The sequence below is a fragment of the Danio aesculapii genome, chromosome 15 (assembly GCF_903798145.1).
Source record: "Danio aesculapii chromosome 15, fDanAes4.1, whole genome shotgun sequence".
In the NCBI taxonomy this organism is placed as follows: domain Eukaryota; kingdom Metazoa; phylum Chordata; class Actinopteri; order Cypriniformes; family Danionidae; genus Danio; species Danio aesculapii.
In genome coordinates this window covers 29,989,993-30,010,578 of record NC_079449.1, presented here as the reverse complement: position 1 = coordinate 30,010,578, position 20,586 = coordinate 29,989,993, and the positions used below count along the sequence as shown (strand labels likewise).

At 36.4% G+C, this 20,586-nt stretch overlaps 1 protein-coding gene across 2 annotated transcripts in view; it reads right to left on the bottom strand.

Moving 5' to 3' along the window:
* Window positions 1-20,586, bottom strand: part of ncam1b (neural cell adhesion molecule 1b) — a 209,967-nt gene that overhangs the window by 58,763 nt on the left and 130,618 nt on the right. For both annotated transcript variants that reach the window (XM_056473245.1, XM_056473244.1), the window contains 3 exons: window positions 19,840-19,869; window positions 3,382-3,532; window positions 317-504 (listed from right to left, as the gene is read on the bottom strand). In XM_056473245.1, coding sequence (XP_056329220.1) covers window positions 317-504; window positions 3,382-3,532; window positions 19,840-19,869 — 369 coding nt within the window. The remainder of the gene's footprint in view (window positions 1-316; window positions 505-3,381; window positions 3,533-19,839; window positions 19,870-20,586) is intronic.

Here is a 20,586-nt window from a genome sequence, read left to right as displayed (position 1 = left end):
GATTAAGGCAGTTTAGAAGTCAAAAGGTGGTCCAACGCAGTACTAGTAAGGTGTACCTAATAAAGTGGCCAGTGAGTGTAAAATATAATATAATATTCATTGATTCATTTTCTTTTCGGCTTACTATCTTTTATAAATCAGGGGTTACCACAGCGGAATGAACCGCCTACTATAATATAATATAATATAATATAATATAATATAATATAATATAATATAATATAACCAGACTAATTCTATAATTCTGTGTTCATGTATATGGATAATGTTTATGTTTTCAGGCCGGCAGGCAGGCAGGCATCTGTGTGGGCTGTACCTCCAGGTAGCTGGCGGAAGGCGTGTTGTAGATCTTGATATTGGAGGTGTTAGCGTTGGGCAGCTGGAAGCCGTCTCGCAGCCACGTAATAGACACATCGCTGGGGTGAGCCAGCACTTCACAGCTGATGTTGGCCGGGTTGCCCTCCCACGTGTACACCGCTACTGAGCCCAGGATTTTCGGGGCGTCTGTGATGAAAGGCAAAGCATATACAACTCAAAACAAACAAACCTGTTGGCAGCGCTGACCCTTCATCTACCTCCATCCGCTAAGGGAGACCAAAGCCTCCCTTCTAATTATCCTTGATGCCTTTATTCGGAGGATGTGGTGGTTAAAGATCAAAATGTCCAGGGCTTAAACACAGAGTGCTGAAAACAGAGAGATGCTGAACACATCTGCTCACGGCTGCACATGAAAGCCAATCACGCTTCATTGGCTTCAACAAGCTCCTCCTCTGAGCAGCGGTGTCCCTGAATAGCATGAGGATGTAGGCGATTGGGCCCGCGTTCCCTCACAGACTGCATGCGAAGAGCCCGCGGCCCGCTGAGATACTGTTCTCACATTCATCAGAGCTTCAGATGTCATTAGTCCCATCACAGCAATACACGGCTGGTACAAATGCACAAAACATGCGAGGAGGGAGGCTGGTATTTGCACAGCATACGCCGCCGCTAATGTGAAAACAAATACAAACAGGCGCAGTGGGGGGAAACACAATGAGAGTGAAAACGGGCGGCAATTTTTTACTTGCTATCGATTGCAATTAAAACACTGAGGGAAAGGGAGCGCTCCATTTTTGATGCTACAGCAATATTTGAGTTGTAGGTAGTAAATAGGTGCGAATTTTGTCTAGAATTTGTCTGTGCAGGTAGACTTTAATTGGATATTGCTACTGTGCACTCCATTTGACCCAAACAAACATAAAAACTGTTTTTTTCTACTTCACTCTAATGAATGTGCAATGAATAGACTAAACTTTTTTCCAATAATAGCCTCATTTTCCTTTACATTACTCTTACACAACAAAACAACAAACCAACAACAACAAAAAATATATTTCATGGTTATTAAACGACTAATAAATGAACTCTTTAAAGGGGTGGTCCACTATGATCTCATATTTTAAATTTTAGTTGATGTGTAATGTACCTGTTGTTTATGTACACTCTGCAGAGCTCTTGCATATCCCATACTGAATGTAACCCCAAACCATGATTTTCCCTTCACCAAACTTGACTGATTTCTCAGAATTTTGGGTCTATATGGATTCAAATAGGTCTTCTGCAGTATTTGTGTTCATTGGGATGCAGTTCAACAGATGATTCATCGGAAAAATCTACCTTCTGCCACTTTTGCATATGATCAACAAGAAGTCAAGTCGTTATTTATTTGTTGCTCTTATAACTGGGATCGACGACAATACTTTTTCAGGTAGTGTACAGTTGAAGTCACAGTTATTAGCCCTCCTGAATTTTGCAACTCAGGCTCATTCTGAGAATGTAGTCCCGGGGACGTTTCTGGAGACCGCGAAATACGTCCCGGGAGGTACGTATTATTGCAGTTTTTGTTTTCGCGAATCCGCGAGAGGCCGCTGTGCGCGCTTTTCCCCGCGCCGTTCTCGCCCGCTAGAGGCCGCTGTCGAACGACCTTCCGCCTGTCTGCCAGGATGATTGACCGTGCGACCGGCCAATCGGCTGACCCACCCTCCTCCGTCCCTAAACCCAACCAACGACAATTCACAAAAGCCGTCCAGAAAAAGAAACGCCCTCGTCTGATTTTTACCACGTTTTCGGATTTCGACCACATTCTCACCCTGTAACGAACTTGTTCGCTTCATTTTTTGGATTTTGTTTTTGTTTTGATTTCTGAAACCGCTCTACCCCGGACTCGAACCCGGTCGTCGTCGTCATCGTGGTCAGTCCCTCTCTGCGCCTCGAGTCCGCCAGAGTACACGAAGAGCTAACCGGACAAACTGGTTGCAGCGGGAAAGTCCTCCACACGGAGGCGAGCGGCCGGCTAGCCGGCCGGCAAGCGCCGAAGGGAACGGCGTCACACCGCCCCGCAGCGTTCGCTTAAAAAAATGAAATGCAGCCGTACGTACCCCCGGCTACGTATTTCGAAGTCTCCAGAAACTTCCCCGGGACTACGTTCTCAGAATGAGCCTGGGTTGGAATTTTTAGCCCACTGTATATTTTTGACCCCAATTTCTGCTTAACAGAAATACTTTTCAACACATTTCTAAACAAAACATTTTTAATAACTAATTTCTAATAACTCATTTCTTTTATCTTTACAATCTTGACAGGAGATAATAGTTTACTAGACATTTTTCAAAATATTACTATTTAGCTTAAAGTGACATTTACAGGCTTAATAAGGTTAATTAGGCAAGTTAGGGTATTTAGGCAAGTCATAGTAAATCAATGGTTTGTTCTGTAGACAATCGAAAAAAATATTGCTTAAGGGGGCTAATAATATTGACCTATAGATGTTTTTTTTTTAATTAAAAACTGCTTTTATTCTAGCCAAAATAAAACAAATAAGTCTTTCCCCAGAAAAAAAAAAATATCGGAAATACTGTGAAAAATGTCTTGCTCTGTTAAACATCATATAGGAAATATTTGAAAAAAATTAATTCACAGGGGGGCTAATAATTTTGACTAATTTAATCTGTCATTTAAAAAGTCAATCATTCATTTTAAACACACTCCCTCAACGTTGACATCCCTCGATGTTGTGCAGGATTTTCAAACTCAATTATGGACACAAAACCCTAGTCACGTTGCTCTTGTTTAGGACACAGTGTGATTGAAGTCTACAGGGAGTCTTTCTCCATCTCATTGGCGTCCCGTTGTGGAGGAGGGGCTGATAATGTTTGGGGGTGGCTGTAGTTTTAATACATTAACTACCAATATCTCTACTGAGTTGCCATATGCGCTGTGAACGGCAGCAGAGCCTCAGTGATGCTGTGAATTAAACATAAGCCTCTGAGGCATATCAGTGTGGTCTCCAACAGTACGTGTGACTGATGGAAGCTAATGAAGCTACGGATACTATAGACTCACAGCGCACTTCCAGACTGACGGGTTGAACTGTTTCTCCAATGGCATTGCGGGCGGTGCAGAGATACTGTCCGGCATCTGTGTACTGAGGATACTTCAGGGTGAGGGACGACACGCGGGCATCACTGCGGACCATCACTTCACCATCAGGACCCTAAACACAGACACAAGAGGGATAAATTCACTGAAAAATTCATGCTGTTTTTTTCCCTTCAGCCATTAAATAAAATAGTGTCCCAAAAACGAAAAATCTGTCACCGGCTAATGGCACTCATGTTGTTATAAACCTTTCTTGTTTTTTTTTTAGCAACACAGGCTGTCAAACTCCAAAAAAAAGCACCATAAGACTAGAAGAGATGCATAGGACAGTCATTGTTAAAGTCTGATTGTGGTTATTTGATCTCAGGCCAATTATTTATGATGGCTCTGGAATGTACATTTCACATAAGGGAAATTTTGCATATATGGAAGGATTAATGTCAAAAAAGTTGAAAAATGCTCAACTTTTACTGCGTTCTTGTCATCCCAAAGATCTTTGGTCGTTAAAAATTGTACAGCTAATGGAATAGAACGAGGAGTGGAGAAATGAAGAAAAATTAAATAAAAAAAGCTGCTGTCAAGAATACAAAGTTTATGCTCTTTTTTTTTTTTACACTTTTAAACTTTTCAATTATATATTTTTTTGCAACATTTAAGATATGGGCCTATTTATATGTGTATAAATAATGCAACAAAGCCAATTAAATAATAGAATTAATAATCAGCTAATCTGAGATCATAACAGGCCTGTAGATGTGTAAACCAAGGTTATAATATTTATATAAAGCTAAAGCCAATCCATAAAAGCCAAATAATAACATAATATTTGTTACTTTAAAATAAAATAAAATTAATAAAAAAAAGTGAACAATGAATGATTGATTGATTGATTGATTGATTGAATGAATGAATGAATGAATGAATGAATGAATGAATAAATAAATAAATAAAGCAAAAAATCAAACAATAAACTAACTGGTATGGATTGTTACTTGTTCTGGTCACCAAATGCTTTTATTTCACAGACGAGCACTTGGATAATTTCCTTAGAATTTTCAAAATAAAGAATCATAAACATTTGAATACAATTCAAGATAAATAAATAAATAAATGATGGCAGAATTTTATAGTCATGATCAAATTAAGGCCAGACCAAATGTTTTTGCTATTTCTTTTTAGAATTTTATAAAAAACAAACAAACAAACAAAAAAAAAAAACAAATTGTGGATTTACGAAGAGCAATTTTGAGAGTAAAAGTACTAAAACATAATGCATGAAATAATAAATAAATAAATTATATATTTATATATATATATATATTGATTCATTAATTTTCTTTTCAGCTTGGTCCCTTTATTAATCTGGGGTCGCCACAGCGGAATGAACCCCCAACTTATCCAGCATATGTTTCACACAGCGGAAGACCTTCCAGCCCTAACTCATCACTGGGAAACCCCCATACACACACACTACTGACAATTTAGCTTACCCAGTTCACCTGTACCACATGTCTTTGGACTTGTGGGGGAAACCGGAGAACCCGGAGGAAACCCACACAAACATGGAGAGAACATGCAAACTCCACAGAGAACCGCCAACTGACCCAGCCAGAGCTCAAATAAGTGACCTTCTTGCTGTTAGGCGATTGTGCTACCCACTGTGTCACAGTGCTGCCCAATTTTTAATATATATATTGATTATATATAATTATTTATATATATATATATATATATATATATATATATATATATATATATATATATATATATATATATATATATATATATATATATATATATATATATATAAACAATTTATGCTTTTTGCTTTAATTTCATTGTATTATTTTTTAATTTCTAAATATGTTTGGTGACTAAAATATTATTTTAATAAATATATATGCTTAATAAATCTGTTTTGTTTAAATGCAAAAGAATATATTGCCTATATTCACTGAGAAATGAATAAAAATATCAATTTTCAAAATGGGGTGTACTCAGGTATGCTGAGCACTATATATACTGTGTATATATACTATATATATATATATATATATATATATATATATATATATATATATATATATATATATATATATATATAACAAAAGAAAAAAAAAACTTTCAAAATTGTATTGTCATAAATCATCTAAACTTTAGCATATTATTCCAAAATATTACTAAAATGAATATCAAAACTGAATAAATATATATTTACACAGATTTGCAATCATCATTCTATGACTAAATGTAAAATACAGTTTCCAAATAATTCAACTTCTATGCAAAAACAGGAAGAGAGGGAGAGAGAAGAAGAAAAAAACAGTTAAACTCAGGAGAGAAAAATGGCCATTTGAACAATTCTTCATTTTTAAGTATGTGTAGACCGAAACAGGCAATATCAGAGAAGCAAATCCCATCAAAAGCAGGTTTGGTGAACAGCGGATATAAATAAGTGTCTTTTATGTGCTGGATCTTTGGAGTGAAGATGTGACGAGGAACATCAATAATGCAGACCATAAGGCAGGGGAAGCCATTTCTTCACCGCTGTTACTTCATCAAAAGCTACGTCACATGATCTCAGCTGGCGTGGACCATTTTACAATGTCCCAGTGCTCATTTTAAAGACAAGCATAGATCTTAACCTGCCATGCTTGCATTTTCTTTTAGCTTGCTGTTCAGCTTAACCTTGTGGAGCTTATGAAGATGAGTGGCATCTATAACCAACGTTTCCACAATGACTGTGCAATTTGCATAAGGCAGGGGTGTCAAAAGCAAAGCCCGTGGGGTGGATGGAGCCTGCGGAGGAGTATAATCCGGCCCCTGGGATGATTTGACAAAATGAAAAAGAAGAAAAAATGCTTTATGCATACTTGGAAGGTTGTTGTAGATTATACAGAGTCTCTCTACACTACCATTCGAGGAAAAAATACATATATTTTAAAGTTTTTTTATTTATTTATTTTATTTGAAGTGTTGTTAAATAGAGCAAATCAATTTTCACAGTATTTCATGCATGTCTTTTAGTTTGGCTATAATATGTTATTGAAATTATATATAACATTTTCATATATTATAAAAATAAGCTTTTTAAAAAGACATCCAGCTAGTACACTATTCCACACAAATCATTCATGTTGTCCCAACACAAATCCATTACGTTAACTATTAACGATTAAGTGGATTGAACATAAAACAATTAAGTTGTCCCCAAAAAAATCTCAAGAATTGTGTTGACCAGAACCAGAAAACCATCAGACATGTCTTCTCAGCTACCCTGCCACCCACTGCTGGAATCAGCTTTCAGAAATGATCAGATGTGCTCCAACATCAGGTACAATCAAATCAAGACTTGAAACACATCTGTTTAGCTGTGTCTTTACCCAATGAGCCGAGTGCTGCATCCGACAGATCACACTATTATGTCTTTCTTTTCTTTTTCATTCTTTTATAACCTGTTTTAACACATTTTAATCTGTTTAATCACTTTTAGTCTTTGTTGTTTTTATGTTCTTGTTTCTTTTATTCTTGTTTATCTAAAGCACTTTGAATTACATTGTATATGAAATGTGCTATATAAATAAACTTGCCTTGCCTTGTTTCAGCTCATTTTAAATAAGTAGTTTGAAGAAGCAGCAAAAATCTTTTTGAGTGTATCGTGTCTACACTGTAAAATGCAGCAGTGCAATTAATTAAATGAAATACGTTTATTTGACTTAATTTTAATAAAAGTTCCTTGTAATATAAACAACTTTCATCAAAATTCAGTTTAAAATTTGATTGTATTAGGCTGAACTTAAACTGAATGAGTGAACTCAACTATGCAGATTTCTAGGTCCAGCATGCTTTATTTCAGACTGGAAAATAAATGTAAAAGAATTAAGTTTTATTGTGTTTTGTTTTTGTTTTTTTGCTCAGAATTAAAACAGGGAGACATGATTTAGTGTAAGAATTCAGAGATTTCAGTAAAAATAAATTGATAAAACTGTAGAATACAGATCAACAAAACGTAAATGGTCTAACTAAATGTAACTATATGTCAAGGAATATTTTTAATATAAAAATAAGGAATAAATACTTAATGCAAATAAGTAAAAATCACTTAAGGCAATGAGTTTGTGCAATTCAACTCAGTAAACTTAACAAATGTGTATTTACAGTGTATTTACTGCTTTTTACTATACAAAAAAAGCAGTAAATACTATAGTTATCTAGAGAAAATACATTTAAATGATAAGTTGTTTAAACTGCATAATAAATATCATATTTACATTATTTTACATATTATCAGTCACAATGAAACAATTCATAAAAGTGTAGTACACAACAGAAGTCTAGAGCGTAGCTTATGGCAAAAAATAAATAAAAAACGTTTGATCTAGATCAGGCATGGGCAAACTCGATCCTCGAGGGCCAGTGTCCCTGCAGAGTTTTGCTCCAACACTAATCAAACACACCTGAACACCCTAATTAGTGTCTTCAAGATCACTAGAAAGCTACAAGCAGGTGTGTTTGATTAGGGTTGGTGCAAAATTATGCAGGGACACCGGCCCTCCACGATCGAGTTTTCCCATCCCTGATCTTGAGTCTTCAATGACTACATTTACACAGACATCAGTAATCAAATTATTTGCCTTAATCTGCATAAGGTGTTCACATGAATTGCTTTTGATTGTTCCTTTCCTGACCCCGTTTTACATGTTATAGCATATAATTCGATTAACCTCATTGCATCACCACGCTATCCACATTTCCTCTAGAGTTTCATGTCATTTTGAGTGTTTCATTTTGAATTTGTCGACTTTAACTGCAGGTTGTCACTTTCAGTTTCATTCAGGAACATTTCATGCATGCCCCCTGTGACAAACTAAATATGTGAACTGCTGGAAGAGTGTTGTTTTAACAGAATTTGATACCACACGTGAAAAAACCTCTGCCTTTCACGATGCAGCTGCCCGTGGTCCTTCACTGACTTGGTAGGTTCAGAGAATAGTGTCAAACAGATGTGTGCACAGACTATTCTGTCGCAAAATGCGGCAAAAATCCAACACGATGGTAATAGTTTGATTGCGGTGTTTACATGTCTGTACTGCACCTCAATAAAACTACAACTAAAATTGGCACAGTCCACGTGTCTTAATTTGATTTCTGTTTAGTTTGTGCTTAGTTATTATTATTTAGTATTAGTTAATATTATTTAGTTTAGTTATTATGACCTTAATCAGATTAAATTAATAAAAAATCGCTGTGTACATGGTAGACTCTTAATCAGAGTATTGTCTTAATCGTATTAAATTTGTATTATTGGTGTCCATGTCCTCATTGGCCACAATATTCAGTGCTATCAAACACACTGTAAATATAAAACTGCAATGCTCTTCTCAGAGAGTGCACAGGGGTGTTTATAGTCGTGAGACATGAGTAAAGTTTATATCCTCGTAGAACTGTGTTGCCATCCAAGATACTGTGATAATATCACTAATATACAGTAAGATGCGCTGACCAGCTTTAAATAATATAAGGCGATATATAGTCCAATCTTTGGCGTTTAATTAGTTTGACACCCCAGGTGTATTGTGGGTGTAAGACTGAACAGCAAAGTGTGCAGAGATCTAGTGCGTGGTGAAACAAAAACAGATTAAAAAAAGAAAGAGAGAGAGCAATGAGCGATTCGTTAAAGCTACTCAAATAAAAGACTATTTGCAGTGCATTAAACTGCATACTTGAGCTGAAAAGAGTTCAGAATGGCTGAAATGAAGTCGCTTTCTCTTTTTCTTTCGCACATTCACACACACACACACTCACATACAGGACAGTAATGAGGACAGGAAATGCATTGAAGTTTGGAAGACTTCATCAAGCACAACATTAGTATTCTCCACTCCACTCGGAATTGAAAAAAGAAAAAACTCTCTCTCTAGATTTGTGGTCAGCCGTTGCCCCTCGCACAAATGAACTCGGCAGAAGCGTCGTGTCAGAGACAATAATTATGCCGGTGTTGTCCCAGGACTGAGTCACACTTACATAATGGCAGCCTTTTCATCCAAAAAACCACCCTACAGCCACCCAGCAGAGCTGACTGGGCTAATTGAATAACCTCCTAATGGGAGGCCACTTCCGGCTCTCTTTCCCACAGTTTTTCTCAGTCTGTGTGGTCAGATGGCCAGATTGTGACCCCCTATGTCCCAGGACGTGCGCTTGTCACTGGACTCTGGTTACTGTGTGGCACCGGGGTCAGACTGAGGGCCGTATCAATCAATCTCAGCCTTTCAATTGGCTTTATCTCCCATTCTTTTCAGATAAGGCCCTATTTATTCATTTGCAACGTGAGAATGCTATATCATTAAAGTTTCAGAGCCATAGTTTTCAGCAGAAAGGGCTTTTTAATAATGCACGGCAGCCTTCTGCAAAGCTTGGATGGAGGTGCTTTCCTCAATTGTCTATTTTAGTCAGAGCGAGAAAAGGAAAAGTCTCGGCTTGAACAACAACAACAACAACAAAAGCATTTTGTGCAACATTAACTGCTTAAAGGAAAAATCCATCACATCACGATAACACCTTTGGGGGAGAAATATTAAATAATCAGACAACAGAAAGGATGAAAGCATGAAAATGCAGCCTTATGATGACATAATGGAATAAAACAGAGTCATAAATACTTTAAGGTGTAGTTCACCACTGAACAAACATTCTGCCATCGTTTTCTCACCCTTATGTCATTTCAAAGCCATAAGAAATCTCCAGAACACTATATATATATATATATATATATATATATATATATATATATATATATATATATATATATATATTTACTCAAATCTGGGAGATTTCTGTTCCACCACTGAAAGTCCATTTATCTAAAGCTCAAAACTATCATAAATGAAGGCAGTGCAATACTGAGGAAACATGCCATACGCAATAGCATGCTAAATAATGCAATATTTGAAATGCATTAATGATAATTTTATATTTATAAAACATATGTATCTTATTATTTCAGGGAAAAGAAATCTGAAACTTCTGAAAGTTAACAGCCATGTTTTACTATTGCATTAAACAAATAGACATTTTATCAATGTAAATAAGCACAAAACAATCTAATAAATATCACCACCACTTACTTAAACTGGTATAGTTTTATCAACCTAAAAACATCAAAAACACGGTAAATGGTCGTGAAAGTCAACTAAATTTTCTGAGGTTTTCATTTTTACAGAATAATGTGTTGAATATCAATTGAAATATTAGAATTCAAGCCAGGCTCATTCTGAAAATATACCTCTATTTACATTTCTGGAGAGTGCCAAATTCGCCTCAGGAGGTATGTTTATTTTTTTGTATGTTTTTTTGTTTTTGTTTTTGTGAATCTACCAGAGGTCACTGTGTACGCTTTTTTAAAATCTCAAATTTCTCTCGGGTGTGCCATTTGCGCCTGTTGTTCTCGCATAAATCTCCCAGAGGCCGCTGACTGACTGACTGACCAATCGACTGACCTGCCCTCATCCTTCCCTAAACCCAACCAATGGTGTTTTCAAAAGCACAGATTGACTCGCCCAACCACTTCCCCTAAACCCAACCGACAGTTTTAAAAAGCAATCCAAAAAACGAAAAGCCCTTGCCTGATTTTTACCACGTTTTCAGATTTTTCCACATTCTCACCCTGTTATTTACTATTTACCGTTCTTCACCAGACTCAAACCCCGTCATCGTGGTCAACTCCTCTCAAGTACGTCTCAAGTCTGGCAATGTACACGGTGAGCTAACTGGACAAACGGGAAATGCAGGAAAGCCGTTCACGCAGAGGTAATCGGTCATCTGCTAGCGCAAAAAGGAAAGGTTTTATACCGCCCCATAGTGTTCGTTTTAAAGATGAAATGCAGCCATACGTACTTCTGGCAACATAATTCGCGATCTCCAGAAATGTATATGGGGGTACGTTTTCAGAGCCTATGTTGTTAGAATCATTAGCTTTCATTTTAGGGAACAACTGGCTAATGTTGAAATTGCTCCACTATTTTTATGTTCTGGGATTAAAATCTATATTGGGATGGCATCTCTGGTGGTGATATACCATAAGATCACAAGTACTACAATGATGCGTCAGTGTATTTATGAGACTTAGATTTCTATCCTGAGAAGACACTGTTCTAAATTATTTAGTCAAGCTATGAGACTGCCCACTAGTTAGGTGTCCATAAGAGTAGTGTAGAGTGTACAAGTCTGCACTGAAATTAAAACATGTGACGACAGGGACATTTCCCTTAGAATTTTGAGCTCTGCTAAGTGGATTCTTGAACACTGCTGATTGACCATTGTGTTCACGCACTTAACATATATATGACTGTGATTGGCTTTAATGATCAGTGTTTAGAAGCGCTTAAACTGACACTGAAGCATTTGAAAGCCGCTCCCCTCTCTCTGTCAGCTGATCCATCAGCAGATCATTCATATCTCTGCTCTTAGAGGGATCCTCTGATTGACATAGCACTCAAATGCTGACAGACATGACTTTCAAATCTTCCAGCGCCTGAGGACTTTTCTGTCCCTTCAAAGTACTGTAGACATGAGAGTGTCTAAATTTTTAAATAAGCACCCTTTATATAAAATATAAAAAATTTTACATTTCCTCATGTTGCCTCTGATGTTGTTTAGTCAGTCAGTATGAGCCTCTGACAGATGGCAGTTGTTGCTCGCTCTCCTCTTTCTCCCCTTCATGCTCACTCCTCTACCTTTTGCTCACAGCTGACCATGCCCATTTAAGTTGCATTTTCCCCCCACTTTTTTTGGAAATCAGGATTATTTTACAAGTCACCAAGAGGTAAACAGTTGGGTTTTACCATTTATGAATTCATTTGGCACAATCTCTGGGTCTGGCGGGGTCACTTTTAGCTTAGCTTTGCATATCATAAATCATACTGGATTAGATTATATTATGGATTATATTTTAATCTTGCTCAAAAAATTCTAAATATAAATCTTGATTCTTCTGTAGTTACAGTACATCATCTGTCACGGAAGGAAAACACCTAGGGCTCTATTTGAACAATCTAGGTGCAAAGTCTAAAGCGCATGTCTTAAAAGCACTAAGGGCATGTCCGAATCCACTTTTGCTATTTTAAAGATGGAAAAGTACGCTTTGCACCCTGACGCATGGTCTAACGTGGTTGTGCTTATTCTTTTAATGAATTATGGCTGTGTTTTGAGCATAACGTGCATTAAACCAATCCCATTACCTTTACAAGTCAGTTGCGTTGTGTTGCGTCATTTGCTATTTACATGGCGGACTTTACAAGAGGAAAAATTTAATGTTTTACTAGCAAGAAAACAGTTAAACAGACCATCTGCAGCGCGAGTATAAAGAACGAGCCTCCTCCATTCAGCCTCTGTACTTTCTCTTTACTTTACTTTTACTCTTTACTCCTTTACTTTCGTGGAGTAAGGAAACGGTGTTGTGCACACTCTGTGACAATGGCGGTGGTGACGACATGGAAACAGATTAGATCCAAATGCAAGAAGTTTAATAGATCTCAGCAAACAAATCCAAATCACCAGGCTAAATCGGAGTCGGTAAGAATGCAAGTTCAGAATAACAAACAGAAAGTCCTCCAAGGCAACCAAGGCAAAAACAGTAATCCAAAAATCAGTAGTCAACAAACACAGGCTCAAAGGTCATAACAGAACGGCAGAACAAAACAGTGAGAAACCGCTCGGTAAGGCAGCAGATACTAGCAATACTTCGCACTGAGTGTTTGGTGTGGCCAGGTTAATATGGCCCCCAAACAGGAAGTAACCAACGAAGAACTGGCAGTCAGAATTCAGGTAATGGCTCCCTCTGCTGGCTGGATGAGTGGTTGTCAGTCCTGTTTGTTACACACTCCGCTGAAGACATCCATTAGCCAACATTTTTAATTTTGTTTGTGCGAAACGCAAAGATTTGTTTCAAAACTATTTCTAAATTCAGTTTGAATTTCTAGCTAACGGGTTATTAACAATAATAACGAAATGCGGTCAGAAAACTGAGTTATATCCAAACACACGTCCTATTCTTATGCCCCATATGGTGATCCAAACGTTTCCAAAACCCAACCGGTGAACAAAGCTAAACTTGTTTTTATTAAAACAAATATAAATACGCAAATAATAAATAATAAAGCTAATAACAGTTACTTTATACAAATGCAAAGTGTCATGAATAAACTGAAAAAAGCCCCCCGACACGAAGAAGGCATGGAGGCATTGGTTTTATATTTATGTAGAAAATAATAATTTTTGTAACATTTTAATCCTTAATTTATTTTCATATGTAAAGATACTTGTGTATTGCTGTACATCCTGTGTGTATTAAGCATTGTATAAGTGGTTTGGACCTGGATAGGTGCATAACTAACACGCTCTGAGCTGGACTTTAGACCAGCTTTCAGTCGATCAATAGCGCAGTATATTTCATTCCTTCAAAATAGCAAAGCACCAACAATGCACCTTAACACATCTGTTTTTTAGACCAGCACATCTATGAGTCCACAAAGTGGAGCAAATTTAGCAATTTTTTTAAGCAACGTGGCACAAAATGTAAAAATTTGTGTTGCGCTGGTCTGAAAATAGCAACAAATCGTATCAAACACGTCTTGCGCCCTATTGCGGCAGATGTATGATAGGGCCCGTAAAGTTAAACAGTTGAGTTTTACCATTTTTTGCATCTATTCAGCCAGTCGCCAAGTAGGTGAGGTTTTAGCTTAGCTTAGCTTAGCATGGATTATGGAATTGAATTAGACCATTTTGATCTCGCTCATAAAATTCTAAATTTAAAGCCTGATTCTTCTGTAGTTACTTTATGTACAAAAACCAATGGAAAATTAAAAGTTTGTATTTTAGGGCGATATAGCTAGGAACTATAATATCATTCTGATATGATAATCAAGAAACTTTACCATGGCTGCAGCTGGCACAATGATATTACATGGCACCTGAAAATAGTACCCAGGTAACTAGGTAACTAGGTAACAGCGCTGCATAATATCAATGCACCTTCTGCAGCCATGGTACAGTAATGGCATGGTAATAAGCCTATTTCCAAAAAAAGTGTTCCTTTAAAAAAAAAATAGAGTTACTTCTTTGCTGTCTTACTTCTTTCTGAATATGGCTTGATTGCTCATATTTCAGCATTCACACTAAAGCCGTCCATATTTTTGGACTAGAAAATCAGCATGTCCACTCTGCTTAGTTTCAGGGAAGCGCATTGACATGTAACTACATTGCTTGATGTGTTGAAAAGTCTCACACAAAAATACTTTTAACTTATTCATTGCAAATCATTGTGATACGTATATTTCGATATGCACATTTGCAATATTTTGATTATTTTTATGTATTTGTTATTTTAGATGTAGAATGCCTGGAAAACGGCCGCAAAGAGAGATTTTGCAGCACTGGTGAAGAGTGTGTGTGTTTACAGGGGTTTGACGGATAAATATGAATTTGTAGCTAAAATGTTAACGATGCCAAGCAGCATTTCCCGTTGTTTACATCCTTGTTTACATCCTTGCTACAACATACCGTTAACACTAGACTGTGCATGTAATAGATCAATTATAACAAATAAAAATACTTATAGGTTGTGTTATTGTTCCAAAATTATGATCAATTTTATGTATTGTGTAGCACCAGCATCAACAAATAAATGTATTTGAATGGGTTCTACTGTATGCACAGCTACTACTTGCTTTCAGTAAGCCAGCCTGGGCATTTCTGGTGAACCGTCAGCTGTCAAGATGTCATTTCATACTTCGTTGCCTTCAAGATCTGATGTACCTGATCTTTGTGTTCCAAGTAAACACTAAAGGGGGCTGCACAGCAGTCAAGATTTGCTGCTCCACATCGCATTGCACCATGTCTTTAAAATTCAAACATATTGTTTTATATGAGTGTATGCCGCTCATCTTCTGGACAGCTGCTTAGAACTTAACGTGACACATCTAGTGTGGGATACCTGTGGGTTGTCCTAAACAGTTTGTCATCCAGCATGCAATCTTAATTAAATTGATAGTTCATCCAAAAATTCTAATTCAGCCATCATTTATTTAACCTTCAGTGTTTCTTTCTTCTGTTAAACACAAAATATTATTATATCACGAAGAATGCAGGTAGTTGGCACCCATTGACTGCCATAGTATTTTCATAGTCATTTTTCGTCTTTGGGTGTCTATGAGTGCCAGTACCCAGCATTCTTTGAAATATTTCCTTTCGTGTTCAACAGAAATCAGAAAGTCAAAAAGCTTTAAAACCACAGAGAGAATAAAAGATGAGGTGATTTTCTTTTTTGAATGAAGTATCCCTTTAACCAAACAAAAGAAATCATTTAGGCTCTACATTTCCAGCTATTTTCATGAATTTGAGGGAAAGTGTTATTAAAGTGTGCCGCATTGAATCTCCTTTATATCAACAGGCTTGGCACTGATATTAAATTATGTGCTGTGTCATTATCATTGCTGATATGTTGCCCAGTCTCTGACAAGAACAAGGCAGGATGCGACAGTGCTCAGCTATTGTCCTCTTTCATAGTGCTGAATTTACAAGGAACAAACCCAATTACAACATTATACTGTTGGTGTGTTTGCATAATTTCTACAATTTCTACAGAAAAAAAAGGAAGACAGAGCAGCACCAATTGAGCACTTTTTCACAGTTTTTATATATATATATATATATATATATATATATATATATATATATAATAGCAATAGCATTACAGCTCAGTCAAAGCTGCTGAGCTGTTGAGCAAACCATTTCCTCTGCCATATCATTTTACAGAATATCATTAAAATTAATCCAATATCATTTGTGGTCTGCACGAATTTGGGCTTATAATCCACTTTGTGCTATAGTGATTCAAGGCTGGAGCTGACTGTGTGTGTGTACTACAGCGGTTTACATTATACACCAAATTAATTAACTAATTAATTAACTCATTCATTCATTCATTCAGGTCGGTTTAATAACAGACCATAACCAGTTAAGATGCAGCATACTATGATGAGGGAGTCAACACATATCTCAGCTACTCAATGAGCAGCGGAATACAATGCTTACAATGTCATTATGCCCTATTTAATGTTTGATACTGTCAACAAGCCTATTTTTTTTCTTTGAGCAGGTAAAATTAAAGGTTTAGTTATCTGACTGCTTTGACAAAACTGTATACATGTGAAGTAAAATTGAAACTGGAGGATGCAGTGAATCATCAATGCATCATATCGTGAAATCGAATTGAAGCACTAACTGACGACATGACAATCGTAATTAAACTGAATCTTGAGACCAGTGTATGATCACACCTGCAATATTTAAATATATTTAAATGTGTCATCCATATAGGAAATATAGAAAATAACAAATGTGTTAACCAGTTAGGCATAGTTTTTACATCTATTTACAGTGTATGGGGCAGTAGGCTTCAGGTTGCATTAAACACTAGTGCATTTGGGTTTAAAACAGTGTTTTAGTAAATGCTCCTCATATACACTGGTGTTTTTACTTTGTTGCAGAACAATGACATCCATCAACATTAATCTAACCCTAAAATGCAAGACATGTGACCTTTTCAAAATGAGTAGTATGGACGCCAGGCATAACCATAACAAGACCTATACATTTTATAACAAAAACACACTGGGGTAAACGGCACCTCAGATTCTGAAGACAGAAAATCTGATAAGAAGCGGCAGTGCAGACTGATGCCATTAAAATTGGTAGTTAAAGTGGAAGACTATACATTTTAAACGAATATACAATTGGAGTCAGAATTATTAGCTGAGCACCCCCCCCCCCAATTAATAGCCCCCATTGTTTATTTTTCCAGAATTTCTGTTTAATGGAGAGCAGATTTTTTCAACACATTTCTAAACATAATAGTTTTAATAACTAATTTCTAATAACTGATTTATTTTATCTTTGCCATGATGACAGTAAATAACATTTGACTAGATATTTTTCAAGATTCTTTAAGCTTCTATATAGCTTAAAGGGACATTTAAAGGCTTAACTAGGTTAATTAGGTTAACTAGGCAGGTTAGGGTAATTAGGCAAGTCATTGTATAACGATGGTTTGTTCTGTAGACAACTGAAAAAAATATATAGCTTAAAGGCGCCAATAATTGTGACCTTAAAATGGTGTTTAAAAATTAAAAACTAGCCAAAATAAAACAAATAAGATTTTCTCCAGAAAAAAAAATATTATCAGAAATACTGTGAAAATTTCTTTGCTCTGCTAAACATCATTTGGGAAATATTTAAAAAATAATAATAATTCAAAGGGGGGCTAATAAATCTGACTTCAACTGTATCTTCTAAATATGACAATTGTCATTGTTTTGGAGCATACTTTCTTATAGATAACTTTAAAGAGCCTCTATTATGGGTTTTTGAAAATGACCTTCCATGTAGTGTGTAACACAGCTCTAAGTGAAATATCCAGCTAAGGCTTAAATCTGAAAGTGCACCGGGTTTAAACCTATGAATTCATCTATAAAAGATCGACTCAGAGTGGTTCAAATGAATCGTCGGGTAAGAAATTTTTAGCCATGCTGGCGTGATGTCGATACGGAACTCAAGCCCCGCCCACTTGTTGCATGCACAGACCCAGCAAAATTTAAACCCCCAGCCCTGCCCACAAACACTGTACAAAGAAAAAGAGGAAGACAAAGACTGTAGCAGATCCCGGTTGAATCAAGTTGCATACACACTGTGCTCCGAAGTGTGAGGGAAAGTTATTATATTAGTTATTATTAAGTTATATAAGTGTTATTTTCCCTACCCAAAGATGAGGCTGTGACGAGTCAGTGGTTGAAGTTTATTTTTGCAAAAGTACCTCAGCATTATAGCCCCAGCCTTGTGCTGTGTTCCTGTCATTTTCTGACAAGTGCTTCAGCAATCTACATGCTTACAACAGTGGATTCATCAGTCGTTTGTTAATGGATTGATCAGAAAAGACTATTGATGTGTGGGACTTTGTCAGAGCTTGACTGGAACTTTAAAGTACAAAGTTCATGAAGCAGTTTCTTACTCCATTTCACAAGTGTAAGTAAGTACGTACTTGAACTGTATCTGGTTAACTCTTTATATTCTCATATTGTGTCTAAAACCATGTTGAAAATGTGACGTGCCGCTTTGTTTACGGATTTAAATGCACTTGTGAGCTCACAATCCACTGCCGTTGGTCGCTGCTATGGCCACCACCAGCTGTTCCTACACACGTGTGGCGGTCAAGTTTAAAAATAGTTGAGCTTTTGCCACTGTGTGGATTAAGACTGAATGTGTGTCACTGTTTTTACTAACGGTTAAAAATAGAGCAATATGCTGGTGTTAAACTGCATTGCTTTAATGCACTCTGCATTGGGCTCACACATACACTCTGCACTCTGACTACTTCAATATTGTTGATAAGCCATGGTGGGCATTTCTCTTTGTCTCACGCTGAACGCAGTCAAACAATCACAACAGACTGTGTCATCGGAACAATCAGCGCAGTTTAGCCTCACGCTAATGAGGGGTTTGGGAACAAATGAATCGCTGAACGAATCTTATGGGAGTCGTTGGGATCAGGTAAAATCAGGTAAACATAAATGCATATTATAAGACAACGAAAGTGTTTTTTGACCTTGCATGCGAATCAGACTGTTGTTGGAGACTCCCAAAACCAAAATATTACCTTTTTTAGTGCATAATAGGGGTTCTTTAGGGCTAACATACAATATGCATGTCAATGTTTGCAGCATGTACAGTACATTTGATCATGAAAACTCAAACTTGTTTACCTGATGCAAGAACCAATGTGGTTTGTTGTTGTGTGTCTGTAGCCCATTTGAGCATCAAGAACCAATGAGGTTTGCTCAAACACATCAAGAAAGTATGATTGAGTTTCTGTTTATAGTACACTTATCAATATGTAAATAGAGATTTGTTTAACAAGCAAACTCTTCAGAACATGGATTAAACCACTATATTATTGATCCATCTCTTTTATTCTGTCTACGAATAATCTGGATTTTTCCAGAGAGTTTTTGGGTGAACAGACTTTCAATGGAGGGACAAAAGTCTCTTGGATTTGGACATGGAAACATGTTTTCATTATATTCTGAACAAACTTGACTCATGTCATTTACTGGTTTGGAATGACACATGGGGTAAATTAACAATGACAATTTTCTATACTATTATTGTGATTAGAGAGAATGAAAAAGAGGCATGCACTGAAAGTAGAAAGTGAACACTACAACTACAGTGTTTCGCACTCAGGTAAAAGAGCAGGCATGCTGACGGATCAGATGAGATTTCAGAGATTTGATTTGATGGGAAAGAGGTTTTATGGAGTTGAAGGCTATCTTCATAATTTAGTTTATGGAGTCATATATACAGTATCTCTACCTTGTGCTGTTCGGGCCGTGTCCAAGAGGCCTGTAAAAAACACAGACAAAACACAACACAAAGAGGCAAAAGCAGCCCTTTAGAAGGAGTCCTCTGTTTTTGAGAATGAAAGCACTGCACAATAATTATATACAAAAAATTAAAATAAACATTTGTTTACTTATTAAGCTTATGGGCTAAACGTGCAATGTTACAAGGTGAGGCATATTACAAAATGTAAAAGATAAAACATTAAATTAAGAAGCTGAATATATATTTATTTTAGCATTATTCAAGCTGGAGGTTAATTGTGGTTATTTAAAATCAGTGTACACATTCAAAGCTCTTAAAATACTATCAAAATACAAATAAATATATAAAAATGCTTGTTGCTTTATTAAAAAGGCATTGGGATTTAGAAAGGCAAGTAATTATTTTCTTAAGTGAAAAAAAAACAGTTAAACCACATATAATGCCTCTCAAGCAATTTTACACAACATTTGGGGAGGATAAATTGAGACTTCCTATCTGTAATTTTGCTTCTCAAGTAAATTGACTGTTTGTTTTAACAGTGATTAAATATTTATAGTGCATCTGGAAGTGCATTCACTTTTTTCAAAATTTTTTTGTTACAGCCTTATTCCAAAATGGATTAAATTAATTTATTTCCTCAAAACTCTACACACAACATCCCATAATGGCAATGTGGAAAAAGATTTTTTGAATATGTTGCAAACATTAAAAAAAATAAAAGAGCTGAAAAATCAC